A 24,120-nucleotide genomic window follows, 5' to 3' on the forward strand; every position below is an offset into this window, starting at 1 on the left:
CCTTCTAAGGTCGCATTCTTCTCTTGGGCGCGCGAGGTGAACCATCCCTTTTGTTTTCGCAGCAGTCGTTCTCTGTTTGTCAGCCGTAGGCAACGTCGAAATTCTATCGCCTTTCGGTCGCTGGACGCGTCATGACGTCGACGATCTTGTTCGTTTTCTTCATTGCCCTGCAACCGATATCGTATGTCGCTTTCAAAGTTTCTCCTGAATGCGATTTCGGACGAACGGTATCGAAAACGCCAAATACGTCGCTGCCAGATTCTCGTAAGTGCTCGTATATGGGAGGCCTATTCTCCGTTCATCGAGACAGGCGGAATCCCTTCAACGCCATGTACTCCTGTTCTCCTTCGGACTTTCACCGCTTCGGGGTCGAACAAGCCGAAGCGCTTATATTCGCTTACGAATTGCTCAACAATTCGACGGATATCAGCGGCTATTCGATCTACGATTCGTGTGGTCTCATGCCACCCATCGATACGGCGTCTCCATGTGTTGAAGATCAAGCGCGAGCTCTTCGTTCGCCTGATGAGAAAGACGAATGCGCCCTCGTCACGATCGTAGGACCATTCTATCGAGGTGGTGATGAAGAAACTGTTAATTCCGTAGTGTATGGATCGTCTCAATTACTCGCTCTCTACGAGGGTGTCTTTGGAAGTGGACAGGATAAACGCGGCGTTTTCTCTCTTGTCGACGAACCGATTGGTTGGATTCCTGACGACGATTTTGGGTCGTCGTCTGATCAGATCGTTTTTATGCAAGCCAGTTGCGATTTACAGGCGAGAGCCGCCGTCGACGTTCTTCTTTCCGCTCGCTGGGAAAGAGTTCTTGTTGTTGTAAGTGGTGACGCGTGTGGCAACGCAAACAAAGGGGCGTTTCAACGAGAAATTGATACGCGACAGCTGGAGTGCAGTCTCAACGTCGAGTATTACGAACATTCGACAAACGTTGTGGGAAAGAGAGATTTGTCGAATGTATTTAACAGGGCAGGGTCTCTTAAAGATCTTTGGCGTCGCTGTTTGGATGAACCGGATTCGCCGCGTGCCATCGTCGTGCTTTCGAGTATACCGTTTGCTTTCGATTTTTTCCACAATGGATACTTTGGAATTGAAACGAAGAATAGGACGTCTTTTAGTTTTCTATTGGGCGATTTTTGGGGCAATCCGGCTCGCGTTGACGACTTGTACGACGTTTTGATGCGAGTTACGGAGACGGCAAATACTGTTATTGCTTTGAACACCATCACCAATGGATTGGACAAATTTCAGGATCATATGACGTCAATTCGCGCCAATTCCACCGAACTTGAACGAAATTCACTTCTTGCTGGCTATTGGGAGAATTTCTTCAATTGCAGTCTTTCTAAGAGAACGTGCGACAATACGACGTCGCTACCCAACGTCAATCGTCCAATTTTGAGAAATTATAAAGCGTCTTTGGTAATTGACAGTGTCTTTCTTCTCCACGAGTATCTTCGTGGCTATTTTGAGGCGCAGACAATTGAAGCGCCTTTCGTATTGTTTGAAACTCTGCGGAGCATTTTCCATAAAGATACTTTTTCAATAACGACAAACGTAAGTTCGTGGACAGGAAATCAAGTGCGCATCGATAACGTTGACAATGGTTTCTCTCAACCCACATTTTGGTCCTATGAAATTATCGCTTGGACGCGCAAATACGGGCGAAATCAATCGTTTCCTTACGGAGTGTGGACATTTAATGACGAAGATACGAATAGAACGACTAACTTGCAACTAAACGAACATATAAACGTCACAATTTGGGCTCCAAAGCCTTTACTTCCTTACGAAATTTGTCCGACGACGGAACCGCTGACGAGTGAAGCGGCAACAACGCCGTCGCCCATAGAAATAACGGAGAGAGCGCCGACTTCCACCACCAACAAATGTACATTATCTGCTGTTCTTCCCGCAATAGCGACTCCTATAATTGTTCTTCTGCTTCATATCGTCGTTTTGACGCTCTGTCTTTGCGTTTTTGGACTTGCGTCGACTCGTGAGTGCATTGTTCCAACGCCGACGATTTTCTTGGCTCTTCTTACACTGGCCTCTTTTCTCGTCAGTCTTCTCGTTGCCGTGAACGTATTCAGTCCGTTTGAGTGCAAAACATTGGCTTTGGATTTTGTTGTCAATTTTCTATCGGTTCTCTGCTTGGCTCCGTTTTTTGTTGAAACTCTAGGTCATCTTGTCGGCGGGATGATCAATAGGCTGCAAATTAAAATTCTTCTCGTCGCTGTTTTGATAATTTTTGAAATTGTTTTGGCAGGCATTGCGAGTTTTCGCTTTCTTCCCGACGACAATGTTGACGATTTCAATTATAAGCAATGTCTCAATGCTCGCAGTCAAATCCTACCCATAATCTCTTACTGGATCAACGCAGTTTTAGCTCTGGGAACTGTTATTATTATATGGGTCACATATGGAAAAGGATACCGAAGTCGATTGAAAAACAGTTTAATCGTTGAATGCGGCGTGGCAACGTTTCTTGCAATTCTCTACATCGTTGCAATAAGCATTGTCTTGTGGGTGAATGACTGCAAAACTCAGGCGCAGTGGCTCGTCGTTCTTGCCGCTTTTCCCGGCTTTATGACGTGCTACATTGTCACCTTTATGGCGTGGAGTCGACATTCGGTATCAAAGAGAAGGAAATCATTACCGGGAGAAATACCAGGTAAGAAATATATAAGAAAAAAAGGGTTGGCCGCTCACTTGGCTTTTTTTTTCTAGGAAGTTACTTGTCGAGAGATCCCTCGCATCACTACGTTGACAAGATGGGAAATTCGTTTGCCATGGTAGTAGGGAACTATTGGGAGGAAGACATTATAGCAGAAATCACTGGCGTTGTCATTTCGCCGTCGCGCATCAAACAGGAAGATCGCATCGGAAAAGGTGATATATATCTATAGAGCGCGGGGGGATGATCATCTGCATGTTCTCTACTCTTTCTACTAGGAAACTTTGGCGAAGTTTTTAAAGGATTAATGGACACGAATGTACTAGTTGCTCTCAAGTCGGTCCAAGGTATTTTCTATTAGATATACTGTACATGCACGTAGTCGAGTTTTTCTTAATAAGATGCTATGAATCGTAAGGAGGTGAATGACTTTGTTCGAGAAGGTCTACAGATGCGCGACTTCAAGCATCCAAATGTAATGGAATTATACGGAATCTGTTGGTCCGAAGATCCCACTCATCCGAACCATCGTTCGCCTTTCATTATTTTACCTTACATGGAACTGGGCGACTTGAAAATGTATTTGCGCAAATGTCGGCCAGGAAACAAATCCGCCGAAGATCGTCCCAAACAGGTTAGATACATTTTTAATTAATTAGGCGAAGGGGTTGTAGTTATTTGTATTTTTTAGCTCTCGCTTGTTCAGTTGGTGAAATTCTGCCATCAGGTTGCCAAGGGAATGAACTACATATCGGATAAGGGTATTGTTCATCGCGATTTGGCTGCAAGAAACTGCATGTGCGTGCGCTAGAAAGCGGCGAATTCATACCCATATAAAGCGTGTTTTATTTTTATAGGGTGAACTGGGATCTGGAAGTGAAAGTGGCAGATTTTGGCCTATCCAGAGTAATGAAAGAAGGAAAAGATTACTATCGTATGGGCCAAGGTGGACAGCTACCCGTACGTTGGATGTCACCGGAAAGTCTTCTCGATCTCGTTTTCACAATGAAATCAGATGTGGTACGTCCGGTTGCGATTTGAATGTATTTTTCTGACGTTTTTTCTAGTGGTCATATGGAATAACGACGTGGGAAGTAATGACACTTGCAATGGTGCCGTATCCAGGCGTATCCAATCAAGACGTGGTTCCATTTTTGAAAGCTGGAAAGCGTCTTGATAAACCGGACGAATGTCCGTCAGAAATGTGAGAAAAAAATTCATAATTTTTCTGACTAATATTTTTTTAAAGGTATCACATTATGTTGCAATGTTGGTCAGCGGAGCCAGACGATCGACTTGCCTTTTCTCAAATTGTCGATACCTTGGAAGAATATATGACGGAATTGATGAATTATTTTGATCCGTCAGCCGACGGCGCCGAAGAAGACGACCCGTATGCTCATTGGAGTCTGACAGCGAAGGGCTATACGGAAGCGGAAGAGGCGACGTTGGAAAAAACGGGTGGAGGTGAAAATGAAGGTAACCATGGTGACGAGCCAGAGCCAGGCGTAGTGGAAGATGAAATTGTCGTTTGATTCAGACATTATGGTATGGTAGATTAGCACATTTTGAGATTTATGTTTAGGTGATTTCTTTCATTTATCTTAATATCTTGTACGGGAAGTTGGATCGTGAGAACGCGCGCGCGCTAGTCAAGGAATGTCGCAAGGAAATCAGGCGAAAATGTGGGGTACGAAAGGCCTCTATTGCTTCGCCTTTGCGCCAACGCACAGAACTATCGATAATCTATGCAGAACTGTCTCTGTACGAGCTGAATCGGCAGCCGCAGCTTCCCGTAAACGACAGCGATTTGATCGTCATGCCCAAGACGCTACGAAGCGAAATGATGTGTCCAATCTGCTTGGACGTTCTCAAAACAACAATGACGACAAAAGAAGTAAGAAATCGACGTCGCATTAGCGCGATTTCATCGCGATTTTTTAGTGTCTTCACCGATTTTGTCAAGAATGCATTATAACGGCTTTGAGAAGCGGGTAAGACACGATTTCAATATCAAAATCTCTCATTTGGACGTATTACAGAAACAAGGAATGTCCAACGTGTCGAAAAAAGCTAATTTCGAAAAGATCTCTTCGACCCGATCCCACATTTGACGCTCTCATAGCAAAGGTGAATTCACCACGAAAAAATATTTGAAATTTTAATCTATATTTAATATTTGTAGCTCAATCCACCTCCACCTTCCGTAAATAAAAGAGTCTATTTTTTATTTATTTATTTATTTATTTATTTTTTAGACTATTAATTCTCAATGTGATTCTGCTACTACGATTGTTACTAGTGTCGTTTCTCCGCTTTTGTTTCCTTTGACATCAGAATCACCATCTCAAATAGTGACTCTGAGTCTTAGTCTATATCTTATTTATTTGTTTAATTTTTCTTTAGAAAAGCGAAGAGACTTCTTCTTCTTTGCTGGATCAGACCATCGAAGATAGTAGCAACGTCGTTTCGCCGTCTCCTCGTCCCGTCGAACCAATCGAAGACGTGGAAAATGTAAATCAAATTAAGAAAAAATATGATTTTAATTTTCTCCTTTAGGAAATCGATTTCACTTTATCTCCGCATCCTGATCTAATGATCTCTATGCCGGGTGGAGATTCACGCACGCGCTACATCCGGACATCCGGGGACGCCACAGTTCGACACCTATCAAAGTATCTTTCCATGAGAATAGCATTAGAAGGAAGAACGAATGGAGGCAAGTCTTTATATGGGACCCACTAAAAAGACGTAATCAATAATTAATAGCAGACGAACCGGATGTTTCCCTCAGTGACGTCAATTCCGAAACGCAATTCAAACTTCATATTCTTGGGCCTAATCAAAGCGATGAGGTAATCATAGAAAATAGGAATTTTATGACGTAATTTTTTCTTTAGATATTAGACGGGCATTTGAGATTATTTGACATTCGAAATAGGGTAAGCAAGCACACCTCCTACAGTATGACGTCATTATTATAATCTTTATTGATTTATTAGTATTGGACAAGTGACGCTTCGTTTGAGCTATTTTATTCGCAAGCCTACTAATAATGTAAGATAAGTCCTTTGTGACCCTCTTGTCCACACTTTTTCCCTGCGATTTTGCATCCCTTCACTATTGCCTCTTGTAAATCCTGACCCTTATTGAGACAGTCTATAACTGTAGCATTAAATGTATCCCCGGCTCCGAGCGTGTCTATGACAACGGGAGGCGGAAACGCTGGACTTTCGTAAATCTATTAATTAATTAATAATAGACACGTGATGTATTTTTATTGATTTTTTTGCCTCGCTTATTTTTCCCGTTTCCGCGTCTTTTTCCGTCGCGTACGCGCCCTCTTCACCCCACGCGCAAATCAGTTTTGCTCTGTGTGGAAATTAATTATTTGCTTATTGACATTTTTTGAGGGAGGAAGTGTTACTGTGGTCTCGTTTTGCTTGCAAAATGTCTGAGCGCTTCGCTTGCTGTTTGACAGCCGTGATGACGCGAAAAATCTTTGCTAATAAATACCTGGGGGTCTCCCCTTTAGCGCGCGTTCTATCCCCTTTGATTTCACTTACTACGTCACCTTCAGGTAGGAGAGACTGAATTTCAGGTTTCGTTTTTTCAATTTCAACAGATATAGTAATCTTAGACGATTCTTGACTACTATTATTATTATATTGACGAATTGCGTGAATCATTTTTGACACGTGACTGGCATTTCGACCCTTGAGATGAGTCATTAATTAAATTAATTAATTCGGTCATTTTTAGACTGACTTCAAAATGAATCCATTTATAATCTTTCAGATCAATTTTACTCGTGAAATCGTCAAAAGTCAATTCAGGTAAATCCCTAATTAAAAATTGACAGATTTTCGTTTTGCTACCCTATCCCTACCTATGGTGCACTATCGTTCTCGAACCATTCGCTCGATTGATAAGTATTAGAGAGTTTGGTAATCGTTTTCCCACGTGATACACGCACTTGTCTACTCGTACACCGTAACTTCGCAATTCGCTCAAAACAAAACTGAATTCTTCTCTAAACTTAATCCCCTGCACGCGAACGATCCCTACTCTGTCTCTGGGCCCGGTGCGAGCGTGGAAAAGAGCTCGCAATCGGCTCCCAGTTGGCCGAGAACGGCGAGGGAGTTTGCCGCGTTTCCGCCCTTGTCCCAGCGTTGGCTTAGAGCGCGAATGTCTTCGTCTTCGTTTGGAAAGCGATCGCATACGTTAACGACGTCCCAGCACGCGATTCCAACGAGTAGAACTTTCGACATTGTTGTGATGTAAAGCACGCTAAGCTAAGAGCATTTTTTATTCTCCTCCTCTTCTACAGAACGTTTTCTTTTACTATCGCGCTCTTTTCTAGCTGCTAGTTTCTTAGTAAAATAATCGCGGCTACTAAGAGATGTCGACTTCGGTTCGGTGACCACGTGTTTTCGTTTTCCTAAGATGCTATTCAAGTCGGCTTCAGACGCGCGAGAAAGATCTTTTCCTTGCGTGAATTTCTTATAACTAAGGAAAGGTATAACCGTTATTTAATTAATTATTTTATTTAATTAATTATTACTGTATTCTATTCTTAGTTGAAGCCGACTTTTCTACTAAAGACGTTTTTATTGGAGAATCTAAGCGAGAATTTTTAAAAATTGAGGATATTTGGGTTTTCGACGTACGACGTTCGGATGGTTGGGAGTCGTTGAGACTGGCGAGAATATCATCAAACGCCGTCTGATTCTCCATCCAATTATCTCCCGAATTCAATTTCTCGGCTCCGACGCCTAGAGAAAGGTATGACGTCATTTGCCGGGCGTTCTGTCTGCTTACCGCTCATATCCTTCTTCTTTGTCACTTTTATGTGTTCGACGAGACCGTCTTCGTCTCGGCCGAGGCCTTTTCCGTTTTTCCAGCCCATTTTTTCGAGCATTCGCTGCCCGAATTTCGACGAATCTACATCCATTCGTGCTCACGAGAAAATGCAGGATATTGGACGACCTACCGCTGCTCCAGGTCATGTTGCGAGGATCACTGCTCAATACTACTTTGCTTTTAGGCATCTTAGACTATCACGTTGTCCGGGGCTCAACAGAAGAGGCATCCCGGATAACGGCGTGGTCGCACGGAAGCAGAACGTCTCGCGGATTGTCGACGATTCCGACGTCGGGAGCGCCGAAACGAACTTCTTTCTAGTAAGATTCGATTTATTTACGTTTGTTTGTCCTTCCAGTGGGCGATCGCGTAGAGAGGGGCCCCCCGAGAGGACTTCGAGCTGAATCCTGCTCCTTTCTTCGTCGTACGTCTTCCTCCGACGTTATGCGCGTAAGCTAAGCTTTCTATAGCACGCCTTTAGTGCCATTGAGTCTTCTTGCGAAGGGGCCCCCCTTTCGTTCAATCCGCGCGCCGTTTTGTGCAAAAAATAGACTGTGGTTCAAATTCACTTCTTTTGTTTAGCTTTTGTGTGAAGCGAAGAATTCCGGCGAGAACGACGACGACGACGAAGAAGAGAACGGCTTCGCGCATTTTTTTTGTAGTGCATGAATTTTTTAGTGCATGGAATTATCGATAGATGCATGCCAGGCTTTCGAATCTCCAGGGTATGGAGACGAAAGCACTTTAGCTTAGGGACTTCAGCCTAGGGACACGCAAGAGTCCCTGGGCCAACACGCGCGCGCGGTGTACGTAGTTAGGTCGCGTGTGTATTTCAATAAAGTAGGAGAAGCTATGCTCAAAATTTTATTCGAAATATCCCGTATGTAACAATTAAAATTTAAAGTCCTCTCCCCTCCTTCCTCCTCCTCCTCCTCCTTTCTTGGTTGTCCCTGGGCCGTCGCTCCTGCGCTGCCACTTGACCCCCATAGGAGGCCAAGCGGTGAGACTGAGACTGCAGTCCCCACAGTGAACTTTAACCCAAGTCCACAGGGGGTAGGCACATTAACCTCCAGCCACCAAGGAGGGAGACTTTAACCCAAGTCCCCAGGGGAGAGCACATTAACCTCCAGCCCACAAGGAGGGAGACTTTGCCCAAGTCCCCAGGGTGAACTTTAACCCAAGTCCACAGGGGGACAGCTGATTAACCTCCGGCTGCCAGGGAGGGAGACTTTAACCCAAGTCCCCAGGGTGATGTCTTCGTCTACATCTTCTTCTTTCTGCATCTAATATCGTCGGATTGGTCGATCCGTTGGAGAGAGGAGAGAACTAAAATTCAAATTGAAACCAGTGCACTCAAATCTACTCTCTTATTTACCTTGAATGACTTGAGGAACGCCGTGGAGGAGGAGGGAATTGATCCATGTATTGATATAGGCATCTACAAAAAATTCAATTTCAGCCAAAATTTGAGGTGTGAGGTCCTCTTGGTATCGCGAGGTCAAACAGGCAACCCATCCCCATTGTTTTATAAAGAAATCTTAGGAATCGGAGAGGTCACCAAAATGAGCAAAAACCATGAACTATAGTTCACGGTTGCTTAAAAATCTCAACTCACGAATTTCTAAATAAACGCGCTAAATCTACTCTATTTTATAAGTAGAACAACCCTACAAGGTCGAAAAGTTCGTACGGATCGAATTTCACACGAAAAAAAGACCCGCTTCCGGTCACACTAGCATCAGCCACGCCTCTCAAAAATCAACAAATTTGGCGCGGTAGACAAATTTGAGACCGTGGAACTAACTAGGTGCTTTAGCTCTATTGTTTGACATGGAAAATTCGGAGTTTTGAGAGATAGGGTTTTTGACCAAAAACCATGAACTATAGTTCACGGTTGCCTAAAAACTCTACCTCGCCGATTTCCACATAAACGCGCTAGATCTATCGCAGTTCCCTAGTTTAACATTTCTACGGGGTCAGACAGTTAGTACGGGTAATTCTACGAAATGAAATTTTGACCAAAACCGTGAACTATAGTTCATGGTTTCTCAACCGCCTATTTCCTATCTAACAGTCTCAAGCGATAGATACTCTTTGTTCTAGACACTCTACGTTGTAAGAATCGACACTGGCTACTGAAATTAGAGTGAAAATGGGTTCGAAAAATTGGGGGCGGAGCGAGGAGACGTTTCACTTTCTTTTTCGGCTCTATGGGTTCGTTCGTTCGTTCGTCTTTACAATACGGTCATTGGAGATTTTATGTGTGCGTTCCGCAAAATACGGATGAGGAGGGAGGAGGAGGGGCCCCCTTTCGTTTTTCGAATCGCGATCGTTTGTTTTACTTGTCTTTTCCCTTTGATGTCGTCCTAGAGTGCTATTGAAAGTGAGACGCTTGCTTGAGGGTCGTGTCGATGTAGGAAAACGACGATCGAAGGCACAAGTGGTGCGCGAGAGTCCTAAAGAGGATTTTCGCTAGTCGTTTCACAAGGCAATGGTTTTATTTTACCTTTACAGTCGTTCGAGCGCTCATTCGACGTCATTCTGCAATAAAAAAAGGCAAAATCGACATTTCGCCGGTAGAGGATCGTTGCGTGCGCATGCGTAAATCAGCGAAAAGAGATGGCAGAGCGTGTCGGTGCTCGCGAAAGCGAATCGACCGAAGAAGGTAAGCATAAACGATCGCTGCAGCTGCGCGAAGTCGACTCGTCGCCGATTCGCTCCCAAAGCATTGGGGAGGGGCCCCTCGCACGCGGAATGCGCTCCGATTCGCTCGCAAACGAACGCTGCATCGTAGCGCGACGCGAATCCTACGTTCTTATCGTACGTTTACGTGCACGCAGGTCCCGATCTTGCGTCGCGTCAGTTCCACATCCAATCGAAACGATTTTACGTGGACGTGAAGCAGAATCCTCGCGGTCGTTATCTGAAAATATCCGAGGTAAGAGCGATGATGCGATACGATTAGAGAATCGTTCGAATGAAGCGCTTGTCGTGCAGATATCGCAGGCTCGTGGTCGAGATCGAATCACATTCCCCATGTCTCACGTGCCCGCATTCCGCGACCACATGCGACAATACGTCGACTATTTGAGCGAGAATGAAGCGAGTAAGAAAAGGGGGTCCCCCTTCGTGCGCTGCGCTAAGCATATTCCACGTTCCCGTATCTTTAGAAACACCCGACGGCGGCGTCTTGAAACAGTTGGAATTCGCTGATTTTTCGTTACTATGACGTCATATTTTTTAGAACCGATTACACGGCGAACGATCGACGAAAGATTTTCTTTGAATTGAGAGAGAATGAGCGAGGACGTTTCCTTCGTATTTTTTACGACGGAAATTACGGAACGAAATCCAGCGTTGCCATACCCGGAAGTGGCGTCAGTCAAATCCACGAAGCCATATGTTCATTAGTAGAAGAACTCGGCTCAGAAGATCATGCCTTGAGTAAATGACTTAATTAATTAATTAATTAATTAATAATATTTTTTCTTTAGTTACTCAAGATACTGTCCCGGATAGTTTGCAATTCCTTGCTGAAGGAAAGAAATTCTACTTTGATCCGGGGTCAAATCAGAGAGGCGTCTTTCTGAGGATATCTGAAGTAATAATAATACTGATTAATTAATTATTGATTTTATTGCTGTTTTAGGTACAGAGATCCTATCGCAACAGCATAACAATTCCTCACAGCGCTTGGGAAGAATTCCGGGACATGCTGACTCACTTCATCGAGCAGATGCCCTATCAGGGTCCGTCGTCACGTGGCGACGACCTGGAGGACATTTGAAATCAATGACAACGATGATGACGACGACGACGACAATGACACATCAACATCGAATTTTTCTTCCCCCTGTCTCTCCTCCTCCTCCTCCTCTTTGGAATCAATGAAACTCCAGAAAAAAAATAATTTAGTTGTACACTTTACTGTTGTGACTATGGACCGCCGTTCTTTTTTTGCATTAGCTGCTTACTATGAGGAAATTCTTGGTTTCCTTTAGTTGTGCCCACAAGAAATTGTATCTAATTTGGTATCTAGGCTCTACTACACGTGATTTATATTTATTATTTGATCTCTCACTGTCGTCATAATGAATCACGTGTGCTATTGATCTTACCTGCTGTACACTATTAGTTTTTGTTATGCGAGTGTTTTCATTGTCGTCTGTCCACGGAAGTATTCACGATAGACAATACGTAAGAGACAGATATGAAAGAGGCCCACGAGACTGGCTAGCATGATCCAGAAACGCGCGCTAAGGGGACGATTCTCCGACTTCTCCTCGTCTAAAAATAATTAATAATATTAATTATATAGGTTTAATTTTTACCAATGACGTCATCATGTTTTTCGTGTGCTTCCCAGCTGATTTGCTCTCTCAGTTTCAATAGGTGTTCCTTATTGGCTGATATGAATAGAATGGGTGTAGCGGGAGTTGTTGCAATAACGGGAAAGGCAACAGAAACGCCACTAATAATAATTAATAATAATTAATTAATTAATTAATTATTGAATTTCTTCTCACGTTTTTAATTCCTGGATGTCGTCTTTACATCCGGCTGCGCATGCGTAAAGAGGCGGTTTTCCGTCAGTCGAAATCAATTGAATTCGACCAGGTAATAATTTTCGATTCATTGTGACGCTCAATTGAATGCGTTGGGATTCGTAGACGATTCCCTTTAGAGTGACAGCCGCCTTTAAAGATACGGGATTCGCGGCGACTTGGAGATGAGAAGCCGTCGTTTGAATAGCGAGAAAACTACGAGTAATTGCCTGAACAATCCACAAAGGCCCTATAGTATACGGGAAATCGAATGCGTGCGCTGGGAGTAACCAAGGTGATCATTTCTAACCTTTTTTCATGATATTCCAGCATCCACCATTGGTGAGATACTGTAGCCAATTTTCAATTAACTTCAAAAGGGATTTATCCGTATTGGGAGACTGCCACAAAGCAGCCGAATGCCTAATAATAAATAATAATAATAAAGACCCTCTTCTTCTCTCTCTATATCTCTATTTACATTGTAGGTAAGCCTTCATAGCAACTATGATCATTCTTCTCAGGAGGCTTAGGATTGGATATATCCAAGCGAATGGAAGAAAGAGCGTAATAGAGAGACGATAGGACGGATTTCTGTGGAGGAATCGTCGCGTCGTGACTCGAACCAACACTGATACAATCGTGGATTAACTAAAAGATGACGTCACGCGCGTAGAGAAAAATATGGATAACTTACGGTATTCCACGCTTTAGCGTGCGCATTTTCATTGGGAGACACGTGAGCAGCTCGTAAAATCTAATATAAATACTATTTATTTTAGTACTAATTAATATTGGATACGTTATACGTTCGTCGTTTGTTCTTCCAATTTTAAAATTTTGGTTTTATTATAGAGAACGGTTGTCGGTAAATAAATTTCCTTTTCGCTATACATACAAATAAATAATCACGTGGTTTTGTGATTATTTATCTTACCCGAGATTTACTAATTGAATTGATTCCGGAGCAATGACGGATGCGAGGACGAGATTCGTTGATTGGTCCACTGCTCCGGAAATGACGTCATAGGAAATAGATTCATGTTCATTGGTTGGGAATTTGAGCTGTTTTTTTGTAGATCCGGGCCACGTGTGAAGAAAGGGATGAGATAGGTGAATCGTAACGGGAACATTCTTAATTAATATTAAAATCAATAGGATAAATGATTAATTAGGTATTCGCTTTCTGACAAGTTTGTTTTTAAATTGAAGCTTTTGAATCAATAAAGCTTTGTCGATTTGGTGAGCATAGATAGAGTGAATAAGAGTGACGCACTTTGACTTCTACACAAACAAACACCACTAAGATATTAATTAATTAATTAAATTTAATTAGGTAACGCACGCTACTGTAGTAGTAAATATGATTAACAATTCCGTTGTGAAAATCAATCACGGATCCACCTGAAAAAAATTAGATTTTTTCTCTATTGTATTTTTTCTGACCGTGAGCCATTTTTTGATTTTTTTCAATTGAAATTTCGACGAGAGGCGAAATTTGTAAATTATGCGAAAGATGGCCGGATTGTGCGAGATAGATGGACGAAGAGCCGGTTGCGTGCGCCGAGAGACCAATAACCCCATTTCCTTATAAGTAAAACGATAAAAAGACTATGTTTCCTTATAAAAATCGTCGTCTAACCGACGAATGGGAGAAGAGATGAGGAAAAAAGACGAGGAACGAATACGTCGACGCGATTAGCGTCGAAATCGGCTGCCCAGCGTTCGAGAATCGTACTAACGCATTGTATATTGGACAAAGAAACGACTAGAAAGACGAAATGGCGTCGTTTTGAAGAAAGGGGGCCCCACTCGTGCGAAAACCTCGTTCTGCTGGAGATTGATAGATTATTTGAGAGTTTTTGGGTAGCAGCCAGTAGTAGACAATCGCTGCAATGAGAAGGAGGAGGAGAAAAGCTCCGCGACGAGTTCTAGATTGTTTTTGCGATTTTATTGGCGTGACGCTCGCTTTTGAGTCGTTTACCTCGTCGATATGAGTGAGAAAATTGTCGCTCGAAGTCGCGCCTGCATAACAGCGTACGAAGAGATCGAATTTTACGCCATGGAGCGTCGCTAAAGTAGTCGGGATGTGGCGGAAGGCTCCCGTATAAAAGATGCAAGATCTGGATAATTAATTAGTCAACTAGGATGGGAAGCCACGAAATAACATTTACCCAATAATTAGGGAAAAATGAAAGGACTGTCGCTGTAGAGTTTCGCTGACTGACACAGCCTGTCACAAGTCACTGAATCAGAATATATTATACTGTATATCATCATCATCATGATTGTCCTGCACCTGTTCAGTTTCCGCTAATACGTGGCTTCTGACGATTGCGTACATACGTTTCACTGTCACGCCGGTGCATGTACTTCTTCGACTAGTCATGACGGTGACTCGGACTCGCCACGGTGCCGCCGGAGATTCTGCCAGTGACACTGGCGCCATCATAATCACTGTGATGCCTGCAACCATCACTACTCAGACTGGCAGCGTCACGGTGCGACAAATCGTTTCCGGTGGTATTACTCTGCTTTTCTGCCTCTGTTTCTGTGGCCTCCTTACGGTGGTGGAGGCGTTTGAAGCGGGGCCCAATTGTATCTTCGGCAAAGCAAGTCTACAAGTGACGACTCGCAACTTGAGCACGCCTTCGACTGAATGCACTGGTATAGGCGGGCTCTTCTCTATCCATAGATCGATCATCACTGATGAGGCGACATTCGAGTGTTCAAAATTGCATTTTCATCGTTTTGGAGTCGAACAAACGGAAGCTCTCATATTGGCAATGAAAAAACTCAGTGAAGAAGGCTCAAGCAGTCTGAGAAGCACGAAGATGTACGACACTTGCGGCGAAGCAGTAGACAGTCAGTGCATCAGCGACGTGACGCGAAGTCTCGTTCAACCCGATAACAGGGCCGAATGCGCTCTCGCCACTATCCTCGCTCCATTCTATTTCGGCGACGGGCTTGATTCACCAAAGACGGCGTCATCCATTCTTATGGGTTCATTGTTTAGAGACGCATCGAAAGGTTATAAGGATTTACCAGAACGTGCCATCTTTTCTCTCGTCGACGAACCCTATCCTTCTCCAGAAGACGTTCATCTAAATGATCTTGAGGCTCAGACGATCTTTATGCAGGCGAGTTGCGAATTACAGGCGAGTGCTATGATCGACTTTCTGCTTCGCGCTCGTTGGCGCAAAATCTTTGTCGTCGTCAATGGCGACGAGTGTGGCAGAAAAAGTAAGATTGCCTTTGAGCAAGAAATTCAAACTAGGCAATTGGAGTGTGATATTGACGCTGAATATTACGAAAGTGGATCTGACATAATTAAGCAGAAGAGGGCCGCTGACGATATCGATGTCCCGCTAACTCCCGGAGAACTTTGGCGTTATTGTCTAAATAAACCTGAGTCACCTCGCGCCATCGTCCTCCTCTCGAGTATCACGTACGCTTGGAAATTTTTCAAAGCTTACGAAAACGAAGCCATCAATAAGACATCGTTTGGCTTTCTATTGGGCGATTTTTGGGGCAATCCCCTTTACGCCGATGAACTGTACGAGATGCTGATGAAGGTGGCGGAAACGGCTCGCACTGTCGTCGCTTTGCGCACTCGAACAAAAGGATTGGATAAATTTCAAGAGCACGTGGCTTCAATTCGGGCCAATTCCACTGAAATTCAACAAAATCCGCTTCTAGCCGACTACTGGGAAAGCATTTTTAATTGCAGTTTGTCGGCCGGAACGTGCAGTAACACTTCGTCACTGTCTCCTATTCGTCGACCAATTTTGAGAAATTACAAGACATCTTTGGTGATTGACAGTGCTTATTTTCTGTCAGAATACATCAAAAAATATGCAAATTCTTTAAAAGAGAATTTCTCTTTCAAGAAAATTTCCGTCGAAAACCTGCAAGTGATGTCGGAGACGGGAAACGAAGTGCGTATTGGACAACTTGAGACTAAAGAGAGTCCTTTTGTCTTTGTACCGATATTATGGTCATTTCGAGCTTTTTGCTTGGACGCCAGAGATGCGGCGGCGTGAAGGAATCCTTTACGGTGTGTGGACAACCAATGTCACTGAACGCACTTCACGACTCATTGAAGAGGTCAACGTCACAGTGTGGGCTCCAGAGACTTTTGCTGACAACTGTCCAACGACTGAAGCAATGACAGATACGCCTACCACAGCAAATATTTCAGTAAATACATCCGCCGACGTCGAGTGTTCACTCAATGACAGTATTCCGGCAATTGCGATTCCTATTGTTCTTCTTCTGCTTCATATTATTGTCTGTGTGTTGAGCGTCCGCGTTTTACAATTGACGTCCATTCGTCCATTCGTCAGTGAGAGCCCGCCTCTTATTCTTATGTTTCTTCTCACCATAGCGTCCCTTCTGGCGAGCTTTCTCTTCTCCGTCAATATGTTTTGCTTGCCTCAGTGTCCCGGGAGAGTATCGAATTTCATAATCAACATTCTTGCTGTTCTGTGTCTGGCTCCTCTCTTTGTCGAAGTTCTGGCTCATCTCACTAGTGGTCTGTTGAGCAGGAAGCCAGTTAGAATTCTTCTAATTGCCATTTTAATCGTTTCTGAGGTCATTTTGACATCTGTTGCAACGTTTGTTGCACTACCTAATCGCGAAAAGGAGAACACTGTTGAAAATTGCCTGACTAAAGATCGCCGTCGACCTCTCTCTCTGCTCTCGTACTTGCTGAATGCCGGCTTAGCTGTAGGAACGGCGATTCTTATTTGGATCACGTACGGCAAAGGATATCAAAGTCGATTGGGTGGCAGATCAATTAATGAATGTGGCTTAGCAAGCCTCCTTGCCATTGTATACGTAATTGGAATTGGCTTTTTATTGTGGGGCACAAGCAACGGCAAGGATCAATCCAATTGGCTCGTTTTTCTTGCCGCGTATCCTGGTATGGTTACGTGGTACGTTATTACTTTCTTAGCATGGGCCCATGCTCGTCGAGAACGTAGGAAAAAATCTCTCTCTATAGAAGGTACTGTAGAGAGAAATCTTTTTCTGATGTAATATGTCTCTGACGGTTTACAGCCACTGACTCTTTTGCCAAACGCGGCGACTTGCCAAGTCGCGGTGGTGTGGGCAGTATCACCTCTTTTTGGACACAAGAAATGACAGAGAAAATGAAATGTGTCGTCATTGCACCGGAACGTATCCAACAGGGAGATCGTATTGGAAAGGGTAAGAAAATGATTTTCAAAAAAAAGACGACGAAGGGGACTTTGCTGGCTGTCTTTTAGGAAATTTTGGCGAAGTTTTCAGTGGAGTAATGGACGTCAATATGAAAATTGCCATCAAAACTGTTCTAGGTATAGATCTCGGGCTTATGCATTCCAAGAACGAGTTTCATATGCTCTAGATGCAATGAGTATCAAGGAAGTGAATGATTTCATTTTGGAAGGACTGCAGATGCGCGACTTGAAACATCGAAACGTTATGGAATTGTATGGAATCTGTTGGACCGACGATCCGTCTCATCCTAATCATTTCTCGCCTCTCATCATATTGCCTTATATGGAACTGGGCGATTTGAAAACGTATCTTCGCAAATGTCGACGATTGCAACGTTCAGGTTCAAACGAAGGTCTCGACCAGGTGACAGTCTACGTAATCCCTTTTACCATTGATCCGCATCAATACTCTCTCAAAATAGATGAACGTTTCGCTTGTACAATTGGTCAAATTTTCATGTCAGATTGCCAAGGGAATGAACTATATATCGAGCAAAGGTCTTCTCCATCGAGATTTGGCAGCAAGAAATTGCATGTAGATAAGAAGCAACAGAGTCCATTCTTTTATTTATATAGTGCTATTTTAGGGTGAACTGGGATTTGGAAGTGAAAGTGGCAGACTTTGGTTTGTCGAGAGCAATGAAAGAAGGCAAAGATTACTACCGTTCTGGTCAAGGCGGACAGTTGCCCGTACGTTGGATGAGTCCAGAAAGCCTTCTCAAGTTTGTCTTTACAATGAAATCAGACGTCGTACGTAGTATATCCGCTGGATGGTAGCCAATAATAAATAATTGATTACTTTCGGTTTCAGTGGTCATATGGAGTTACGATGTGGGAGGTGATGACGTTGGGAACTGTACCCTATCCTGGTATAGCAAACCAGGACGTTCTCTCGTTCGTCAAGTCTGGCACGCGACTAGAAATGCCAGACGAATGTCCGGAGAAACTGTGAGAGTTAACTGAAGGCTATATATATATATATATATATCGTTTTTCTTGCATAGGTATAGCATCATGTCCGATTGCTGGGCGGTGGAGCCAAACGATCGACTGACGTTTGCTGAAATCGTTGATAATTTAGAGGAATATCTCACGGAATTGATGAACTATTTTCAACCGACGGCGGCGCGCGCGGCGGCGGCGGAAAAAGTCAGCGTCGTCGAAGTAAAAGAAAACGACAGGAAGACGAGAATAAACGAACTTGATGACTCTGTTGCTGGAATATTAGTGTAAAGAAAGCAACAGCTGTGTTCCTCAACAGCTGTGTTCCTTCACGTATGTCTAATACATGTGGAAAAGCAGGAGTGGCCAATGATAGCGCGCATGTGAACGGTTACTAAGACAACCTTCGCTTCCTTCGCTTCCCTTCCGCATTCCATGTAGCGAAGCCTTCCTCAGTTACTGTTTCCGTTCTTCCCTGGGAATCCTTGTTAGTCTAATTCTGCGACCGACGTACATGAAAACCGATCGTGGCAAGAAGACACTCTGACTCAGGTGTCAGTGTCGTCAAAGTAAAAGAAAACGACGGGAAGACGAACTTGTTGATTCTGCTGCTGGCATATTATTAGTGTAAAGAAAGCAATAGCTGTGTTCCTTCACGTATAGATAATACATCTGGAAAATCACGAGGGGCCAATGATAGCACGGATGTGAACGGTTACCAAGACAACTTTCGCTTCCTTCGCTTCCCTTCCGCATTCCATATAGCATCAGCGAAGCCGTCCTCAGTTACTGTTCTGTTCCTCCTCCCTAGTTGCCAGTCTAATACGTAGATGAAGACCGACCGTGGCGGTATCGTCGTCGCCTCCGGCGCCGATAGCAACAAAAGATTGCCGCTGAATGGGCAGCGGAACGCCGCTCCGATCGTCCGCTTCAGCTTCGCCCTGGTCATTGTGGCCGCATGCGTTGGATCGTGCTGTTCGCAAGTGAAAAACGATTGCAATTTTGGCGTCGTGCAGTCGAAAACGGTACCTGAATCTCGTAGCTACATAGGCGGCCTTTTCTCCGCTCATCGACTTGCCGACCCCCTCCAAGAGCCAGTTGATGGCGGCGCCAGCGGCGGCGGCGGCGGCGGCGCCAGCGGCGGCGGCGGCGGCGCCAGCGGCAGCGGCAGTAGTGATGACGTGGGTCCTACTACGGGTGATGTTGGGGAACTTCCAGTGTGCGCCACCACCTTTGTGGACGAGGGAATTATGATAAAAGATCGTTTACATCGGTACGGTGTGGAACAAGTCGAAGCGCTTCTACTAGCAATTGATCAAATCAAACAAGAATCATCAAACTTGCCTTGGTCACCTGAATACCTTGTCTACGATTCGTGCGGAGATATCCAATCTGGGCTGGACTGTGTGACGAAGCAAGCCGAAGAACTCGGTCGTGCTAGACGAAGCGCATTCGCCACCGTCGTCGGACCCTACTACCTCCCTCCAGATGCAGTCACTCCTTCACAGACCCGAATCGATGGTGTTTATAACGCTGCAGGCGGGCCCGACATAAAAGGCTTCTATTCCGGTGTCATGTCTCTACTCGATGAGCCCCACAGTCTCATAGACACTACTAGCGAAGACCGTCCTTATCTGCTCTCACATCAGGTCGTCTTTATGGAAGCAAGTTGTGAAATTCAAGCCAGAGCAGCTGTTGACATTATTAACAGACTTGGTTGGCAGGAAGTGGAAGTTGTTATCAGTGGAGACAACTGCGGACATGAAAGCTTTGAAACGTTTCAACGCACTATTACTGAAATGGATTTGTCTTGCGTCATCAGACCAACATATCATATTCCTCCAAAGACGACAAAAAAAAGAGCGGCGGCAAACTTTCCAGGTGACGCCGCAGAATTATGGGAGAGACTGAATAGTGGCGAGGATTCTCCAACTGCTATCGTCCTCCTTTCATCCATTACGTATGCTTATGATGTTTTAGACGAATATAAATCCTTGTACGACAACGCAGAGTTGAACTCGACCTATAGCTTTTTAGTGGGAGACTGCTGGGGTAGTCCCAGAGAGGCCGACGACCTTTATCAACTGATGCAAGACGTAGCTGAGAGAGCGCAATCACTTGTCACATTGCGAACGGTCACCGAAGGCTGGGACAAATTTCAAAATCACATGACATCCATTCGAGCGAATTCATCGGAAATTAAACGAAATAGTTTCTTGCGAGAGTATTGGGAGGAGTATTTTAAATGCAGCATCGCTGACGAAACATGTGACGAAAACGAAAGACTGCCAGCTATTGAACGTCCTATTTTGAGAAACTACAAAGCGCCACTTGTCATTGATAGTGTCTATTTAGCGGTTGCCTATGGAAGATCAGATTCTACTAATACTAATCGAAATTTTCAATCGTTCAAAGGAATATTTGCAGATGGAAAAATCACGAACGTAACGAGTTGGACAGGAAATCGCGTGCAACTTGGAGAATTTGCTGTTCGCCCTAATTCGTACTACAGGGTACCAGTCACTTGGTCCTACGACGTGTTTACGTGGACCTCGTTATTGACTGACGACAATTCTACTTCTACGCCACCGTCGTCAACTGCGACGAACAATTCTCCTCAGACTCCTACTCCATCATCGTCGTCAAATGTGACGACGAATAATGGATCGACTCCTACTCTAGCCTCATCAATAAATGCGACGAGCCCTTCCACTCAAGCTCCTACGACGCAGTCGGCATCGGAGCCAAATGCAACGGCATCAAACGCCGCTATTTCCACCCAAGCGGCTCCTACCCTAGCGACGTCAAACATGACGAATAATTCTACTCCTACTCTACTATCGTCAAATACGACGGCGACCAACGATTCTACTCAGAGTCCGCCGCCGTCGTCGCCGCCGTCGTCGTCGCCGTCGCCGCCGCCGTCGTCGTCGCCGTCGCCGTCGCCGCCGTCTTCGCCGTCGCCGCCGCCGCCGAAGGAACTTGTTCGCTATGGCGTGTGGACGTACACGATCAAGAACCGTATAATGACTTCGTCAGTGATTCCGGATCCGAAATTTGCCTCCTCGATTAGGACTCCAGTAAAGCGGCTCTCTAAACATGATCTTTGCCCAACGACTCTGCCGCCCACTACGGAAATAGCACAAAGTCAAACTCCTTCGCTGCCACCTCAGCTGTGCGCGCCAAGTGATATTCTAGGTTCAATAACTGTGCCAATTCTTCTTATGATTTTCCACCTTAGTTTGGTTGGAATGAGCATTTTCAATTTGGGATTTACAGACCTCCGAAAGAAGATCTCTCTCTTTCCCTTCGTTCTTTTCGTCACTCTCACTTTCGTCTCAATTTTGCTCAGTCTTCTCATATCTGTCGACGCTTTTAGCGCCTTTGAATGCACAAGCAACATCGCCGTTGACTTTGTAATCAATTTCTTCACGGTTATATGCGTGGCCGTTCTCTTTATCGAAGTTCTCGCTCATCTTGCGAATGGAATGCTAAATCGCATACCGGTCAAGATCTTCCTTATCGGTCTCATTATTCTTATTGAACTAATCGTTTCGGGGGTCGCCAGTTTTAACGTGAATTCTGCTCAAACTGAGTCCATGAGCGATGATGGAAACAGTTCTACAGCGGCAAATAGTTCTACGCCACCGCCGTTTAATCCTGCTGATCCTGAAGGCTGTCTCGACGCTCGAAGTCGTCCAATAGTCGCCTTTTCCTACTGGTTTCTTATTATATTCGTTGTTGCTTCGGTTGTCGTTCTGTGGATCACTCACGTAAAAGGCTATCAGAGTCGTCTCAAGCGACGATCAATTGTTGATCTATTTATCGTCTCTATTCTCGCCGTTTTTTATCTCGTTTCCGTTTGCTTGGTAGTTTGGGCTCCCAACTGTAAAATGCAAGCGGGTTTTCTTGTCGTTCTTGCCGCTTTTCCGGCTATGATAACTCTCTTCATTGGGAGTGTGATGTCACGGAGGAAGTACTTGGAAATGAAAGGACTTCCAATAACAATAACTGGTAAGATGATGATGATGATAGGAAAAGAAAATAGAATCGTTGATACCTACATATAGGAGGTGAATTGCAGAGGGGCATGTCTCAACATCATTACGTCGATCAGCTGGGAAGAGTCATCGCTAGCTTCGAGCCAGTGGACTTTTGGGATGAAGACATCACGAAGGAAATCAATACAGTCGTGATTTTTCCTGAGCGCATCGTCAAGGAAGAGCGCATAGGCAAAGGTGACGAAAGGAAATTGAAAAAAATTCGTTTCTAATGTTTTTGATGCAGGCAACTTTGGAGAAGTTTTCAGGGGCACATTGGATGGAAAGAAAGTGGCAATAAAATCCGTGCAGGGTAGTAGTCTATTATCTGTCTCTTTCATTTTCATACCACGACTGTCTAATTGTTTTCAGATGCAATGAATCGTAAGGAAGTGAATGATTTTGTGCGAGAAGGCTTGCAAATGAGAGAATTCAAACACCCAAATGTCATGGAACTCTTTGGCATTTGCTGGTCTGAAGAAAAGACCAGCCCTTATCATCGATCTCCTCTCATCGTACTTCCATACATGGAACTTGGCGACTTGAAAATTTATTTGCGTCAGTGCCGTCCCGGTCGAAAGTCAACGTACGTAAACCAAAAGGCGGATAAGAATCCAGCGCCACAGGTAAATACATGTATATAGTTAACTAAGGATTTCTAGCTGTTTTTTTCTTTTGAATAGCGAAGTGTCACACTTGTGCAGTTGGTGAGATTTGGTCAGCAGGTCTCCAAAGGAATGGACTACATATCCGGAAAGGGAATAGTGCATCGTGATCTTGCAGCGAGAAATTGCATGTGAGTTCAAACTACTTCTTCCGGCTGGCACCGATTTTAATTAATTAATTAATTGAATTTCTTCTAGGGTCAATTGGGATTTGGACGTGAAAGTGGCAGACTTTGGTCTGTCGAGAGCAATGAAAGAAGGAAAGGATTATTATCGAATGGGACAGGGAGGTCAATTGCCCGTACGTTGGATGTCTCCTGAAAGTCTTCTTGATCACGTTTTCACGTCAAAATCGGACGTCGTACGTGTGAATAAATCGTTTAGAGAGCGCGTCCCTACAGTATCTCTGTTCTAGTGGTCATATGGGATAACGCTTTGGGAGGTGATGACGTTGGCTATGGTGCCCTATCCGGGCGTGTCCAATTCCGACGTCATTCCGTTTATTCAAACGGGCCAGCGTCTTGACAAGCCGGGCGAATGTCCTTCAGAAGTGTATGGAAAGAACCCTAATCTATATATCTATTTATCTAATGGGAAATATCTAGGTATGACATAATGAGGCGCTGTTGGGCTGATGAGCCAGATGATCGGCCGACTTTTGAAGAAATCACAATGGATCTCGAGGAATTTCTTGCTGAATTGATGAATTATTTTGATCCGACGGCTTCTAGTGGAGATGGAGGAGACGCCGGTGATCCCTACAGGAATTGGAGCCTATCTACTAAGGGCTACAATGAAGATGAAGAGAAAAAGATGGAGAGGGAAAAGGGGATCGTTCCGGTCGAAGAAATTGAAGATGCTGGCGATACTGCCTTCAAAAATGACGGATTCAAGAGTGCTGAGGAAGGGAATGACGATGAGACAGAGATATGAGAGGAGGAGGAGGAACGGTGTAGAGATTTCGTAGTCTTCTGTGTGCGTGTGTGTTCGTTCGTTCGTTCGTTCGTTCGTCTTGGTTTCTTCTTTCTTCGGCTCGTAGATCTTGTAGAATAGAACGAAGCGTAGCGATTGTGATAGTGAACGAGAGCTTTCGTCGCGGGATCGCTTCGAGGCG

At 44.4% G+C, this 24,120-nt stretch overlaps 8 protein-coding genes across 11 annotated transcripts; 5 read left to right on the top strand and 3 right to left on the bottom strand.

Moving 5' to 3' along the window:
• Positions 1–16: 16 nt before the first annotated feature.
• Positions 17–4,314, top strand: LOC136198570 (uncharacterized). Of its 3 annotated transcripts, XM_065988555.1 has the most exons (8): positions 18–2,688; positions 2,745–2,906; positions 2,970–3,038; positions 3,093–3,325; positions 3,383–3,489; positions 3,549–3,711; positions 3,759–3,895; positions 3,941–4,314. In XM_065988555.1, exons 1-8 carry the CDS (start codon positions 132–134, stop codon positions 4,224–4,226), a joined length of 3,714 nt encoding a protein of 1,237 aa, XP_065844627.1. In that variant the 5' UTR covers positions 18–131; the 3' UTR covers positions 4,227–4,314. The 3 variants fall into 3 exon arrangements, with proteins under 3 accessions (XP_065844629.1, XP_065844628.1, XP_065844627.1); XM_065988557.1 differs by lacking the exons at positions 3,759–3,895; positions 3,941–4,314 and having other exon boundaries at positions 17–2,688; positions 3,383–3,452; positions 3,549–3,683; XM_065988556.1 differs by lacking the exons at positions 3,759–3,895; positions 3,941–4,314 and having other exon boundaries at positions 17–2,688; positions 3,383–3,452; positions 3,531–3,650.
• Positions 4,287–5,873, top strand: LOC136198593 (E3 ubiquitin-protein ligase RING2-like). Of its 2 annotated transcripts, none has more exons than XM_065988581.1 (11): positions 4,287–4,381; positions 4,446–4,588; positions 4,636–4,685; positions 4,734–4,821; positions 4,877–4,897; positions 4,950–5,045; positions 5,098–5,205; positions 5,251–5,410; positions 5,461–5,546; positions 5,592–5,633; positions 5,694–5,873. In XM_065988581.1, exons 1-11 carry the CDS (start codon positions 4,351–4,353, stop codon positions 5,742–5,744), a joined length of 876 nt encoding a protein of 291 aa, XP_065844653.1. In that variant the 5' UTR covers positions 4,287–4,350; the 3' UTR covers positions 5,745–5,873. The 2 variants fall into 2 exon arrangements, with proteins under 2 accessions (XP_065844653.1, XP_065844654.1); XM_065988582.1 differs by having other exon boundaries at positions 5,464–5,546.
• On the bottom strand, positions 5,664–6,958 carry LOC136198590 (ketohexokinase-like). Its single transcript, XM_065988577.1, has 6 exons — positions 6,581–6,958; positions 6,460–6,535; positions 6,258–6,407; positions 6,119–6,207; positions 5,985–6,063; positions 5,664–5,932 (listed from the first exon to the last, which is right to left on the bottom strand). Exons 1-6 carry the CDS (start codon positions 6,910–6,912, stop codon positions 5,741–5,743), a joined length of 918 nt encoding a protein of 305 aa, XP_065844649.1. The 5' UTR covers positions 6,913–6,958; the 3' UTR covers positions 5,664–5,740.
• A 28-nt stretch (positions 6,959–6,986) lies between these two features.
• LOC136198665 (PIN2/TERF1-interacting telomerase inhibitor 1-like) lies at positions 6,987–7,775 on the bottom strand. The gene is made up of 5 exons (XM_065988669.1): positions 7,685–7,775; positions 7,513–7,635; positions 7,362–7,466; positions 7,256–7,313; positions 6,987–7,200 (listed from the first exon to the last, which is right to left on the bottom strand). Exons 1-5 carry the CDS (start codon positions 7,740–7,742, stop codon positions 6,987–6,989), a joined length of 558 nt encoding a protein of 185 aa, XP_065844741.1. The 5' UTR covers positions 7,743–7,775.
• A 2,357-nt stretch (positions 7,776–10,132) lies between these two features.
• Positions 10,133–11,599, top strand: LOC136198594 (transcriptional regulator protein Pur-beta-like). Its single transcript, XM_065988583.1, has 7 exons — positions 10,133–10,219; positions 10,395–10,492; positions 10,552–10,660; positions 10,725–10,752; positions 10,799–10,998; positions 11,049–11,155; positions 11,204–11,599. Exons 1-7 carry the CDS (start codon positions 10,174–10,176, stop codon positions 11,339–11,341), a joined length of 726 nt encoding a protein of 241 aa, XP_065844655.1. The 5' UTR covers positions 10,133–10,173; the 3' UTR covers positions 11,342–11,599.
• A 1-nt stretch (position 11,600) lies between these two features.
• On the bottom strand, positions 11,601–14,221 carry LOC136198581 (uncharacterized protein KIAA2013 homolog). The gene is made up of 14 exons (XM_065988569.1): positions 14,083–14,221; positions 13,923–14,029; positions 13,741–13,866; positions 13,545–13,685; positions 13,444–13,502; positions 13,290–13,382; positions 13,036–13,232; positions 12,908–12,986; positions 12,796–12,855; positions 12,580–12,749; positions 12,409–12,521; positions 12,081–12,348; positions 11,886–12,025; positions 11,601–11,841 (listed from the first exon to the last, which is right to left on the bottom strand). The coding sequence occupies exons 1-14, from the start codon at positions 14,127–14,129 to the stop codon at positions 11,696–11,698; spliced, it is 1,746 nt and encodes a 581-aa protein (XP_065844641.1). The 5' UTR covers positions 14,130–14,221; the 3' UTR covers positions 11,601–11,695.
• Positions 14,222–16,113: 1,892 nt separating this feature from the next.
• Positions 16,114–18,663, top strand: LOC136198576 (uncharacterized). Its single transcript, XM_065988563.1, has 8 exons — positions 16,114–17,106; positions 17,160–17,309; positions 17,369–17,437; positions 17,488–17,723; positions 17,782–17,894; positions 17,947–18,109; positions 18,171–18,307; positions 18,364–18,663. Exons 1-8 carry the CDS (start codon positions 16,128–16,130, stop codon positions 18,590–18,592), a joined length of 2,076 nt encoding a protein of 691 aa, XP_065844635.1. The 5' UTR covers positions 16,114–16,127; the 3' UTR covers positions 18,593–18,663.
• Positions 18,664–18,792: 129 nt separating this feature from the next.
• Positions 18,793–24,087, top strand: LOC136198568 (uncharacterized). Its single transcript, XM_065988551.1, has 8 exons — positions 18,793–22,315; positions 22,372–22,539; positions 22,589–22,654; positions 22,714–22,967; positions 23,025–23,137; positions 23,205–23,367; positions 23,422–23,558; positions 23,612–24,087. Exons 1-8 carry the CDS (start codon positions 19,132–19,134, stop codon positions 23,937–23,939), a joined length of 4,413 nt encoding a protein of 1,470 aa, XP_065844623.1. The 5' UTR covers positions 18,793–19,131; the 3' UTR covers positions 23,940–24,087.
• The last annotated feature ends 33 nt before the right edge of the window (positions 24,088–24,120 follow it).

Source organism: Oscarella lobularis, chromosome 19 (assembly GCF_947507565.1).
Source record: "Oscarella lobularis chromosome 19, ooOscLobu1.1, whole genome shotgun sequence".
NCBI classification, from domain to species: Eukaryota; Metazoa; Porifera; class Homoscleromorpha; order Homosclerophorida; family Oscarellidae; genus Oscarella; species Oscarella lobularis.

Excerpts from the sequence above, each read along its gene's own strand:
- LOC136198570 (XM_065988555.1), top strand. The coding sequence starts at position 132 with ATGACGTCGACGATCTTGTTCGTTTTCTTCATTGCCCTGCAACCGATA. Across the intron at positions 2,689-2,744 it reads ATTACCGGGAGAAATACCAG|GAAGTTACTTGTCGAGAGAT; the intron begins GTAAGAAATATA and ends TTTTTTTTCTAG. Across the intron at positions 3,896-3,940 it reads GACGAATGTCCGTCAGAAAT|GTATCACATTATGTTGCAAT; the intron begins GTGAGAAAAAAA and ends ATTTTTTTAAAG.
- LOC136198593 (XM_065988581.1), top strand. The coding sequence starts at position 4,351 with ATGTCGCAAGGAAATCAGGCGAAAATGTGGG. Across the intron at positions 4,686-4,733 it reads ATAACGGCTTTGAGAAGCGG|AAACAAGGAATGTCCAACGT; the intron begins GTAAGACACGAT and ends GACGTATTACAG. Across the intron at positions 5,206-5,250 it reads CAATCGAAGACGTGGAAAAT|GAAATCGATTTCACTTTATC; the intron begins GTAAATCAAATT and ends TTTCTCCTTTAG.
- LOC136198590 (XM_065988577.1), bottom strand. The coding sequence starts at position 6,912 with ATGCGATCGCTTTCCAAACGAAGACGAAGACATTCGCGCTCTAAGCCA. Across the intron at positions 6,536-6,580 it reads AGAACGATAGTGCACCATAG|GGATTTACCTGAATTGACTT; the intron begins GTAGGGATAGGG and ends ATTTTTAATTAG. Across the intron at positions 6,408-6,459 it reads ATAAATGGATTCATTTTGAA|GGTCGAAATGCCAGTCACGT; the intron begins GTCAGTCTAAAA and ends ACTCATCTCAAG.
- LOC136198665 (XM_065988669.1), bottom strand. The coding sequence starts at position 7,742 with ATGCCTAAAAGCAAAGTAGTATTGAGCAGTGATCCTCGCAACATGACC. Across the intron at positions 7,467-7,512 it reads AAAGAAGAAGGATATGAGCG|GCGTCGGAGCCGAGAAATTG; the intron begins GTAAGCAGACAG and ends ACCTTTCTCTAG. Across the intron at positions 7,201-7,255 it reads TCAACTAAGAATAGAATACA|TTATAAGAAATTCACGCAAG; the intron begins GTAATAATTAAT and ends ACCTTTCCTTAG.
- LOC136198594 (XM_065988583.1), top strand. The coding sequence starts at position 10,174 with ATGGCAGAGCGTGTCGGTGCTCGCGAAAGCGAATCGACCGAAGAAG. Across the intron at positions 10,493-10,551 it reads GTTATCTGAAAATATCCGAG|ATATCGCAGGCTCGTGGTCG; the intron begins GTAAGAGCGATG and ends CTTGTCGTGCAG. Across the intron at positions 10,999-11,048 it reads CTCAGAAGATCATGCCTTGA|TTACTCAAGATACTGTCCCG; the intron begins GTAAATGACTTA and ends TTTTTTCTTTAG.
- LOC136198581 (XM_065988569.1), bottom strand. The coding sequence starts at position 14,129 with ATGCAGGCGCGACTTCGAGCGACAATTTTCTCACTCATATCGACGAG. Across the intron at positions 14,030-14,082 it reads TTCTCACTCATATCGACGAG|AACTCGTCGCGGAGCTTTTC; the intron begins GTAAACGACTCA and ends AAAACAATCTAG. Across the intron at positions 12,026-12,080 it reads GACATCCAGGAATTAAAAAC|TGGCGTTTCTGTTGCCTTTC; the intron begins GTGAGAAGAAAT and ends AATTATTATTAG.
- LOC136198576 (XM_065988563.1), top strand. The coding sequence starts at position 16,128 with ATGCGGCGGCGTGAAGGAATCCTTTACGGTGTGTGGACAACCAATGTC. Across the intron at positions 17,107-17,159 it reads AAAATCTCTCTCTATAGAAG|CCACTGACTCTTTTGCCAAA; the intron begins GTACTGTAGAGA and ends GACGGTTTACAG. Across the intron at positions 17,895-17,946 it reads TTGGCAGCAAGAAATTGCAT|GGTGAACTGGGATTTGGAAG; the intron begins GTAGATAAGAAG and ends GTGCTATTTTAG.
- LOC136198568 (XM_065988551.1), top strand. The coding sequence starts at position 19,132 with ATGAAGACCGACCGTGGCGGTATCGTCGTCGCCTCCGGCGCCGATAGC. Across the intron at positions 22,316-22,371 it reads ACTTCCAATAACAATAACTG|GAGGTGAATTGCAGAGGGGC; the intron begins GTAAGATGATGA and ends ACCTACATATAG. Across the intron at positions 23,368-23,421 it reads TCACGTCAAAATCGGACGTC|TGGTCATATGGGATAACGCT; the intron begins GTACGTGTGAAT and ends TCTCTGTTCTAG.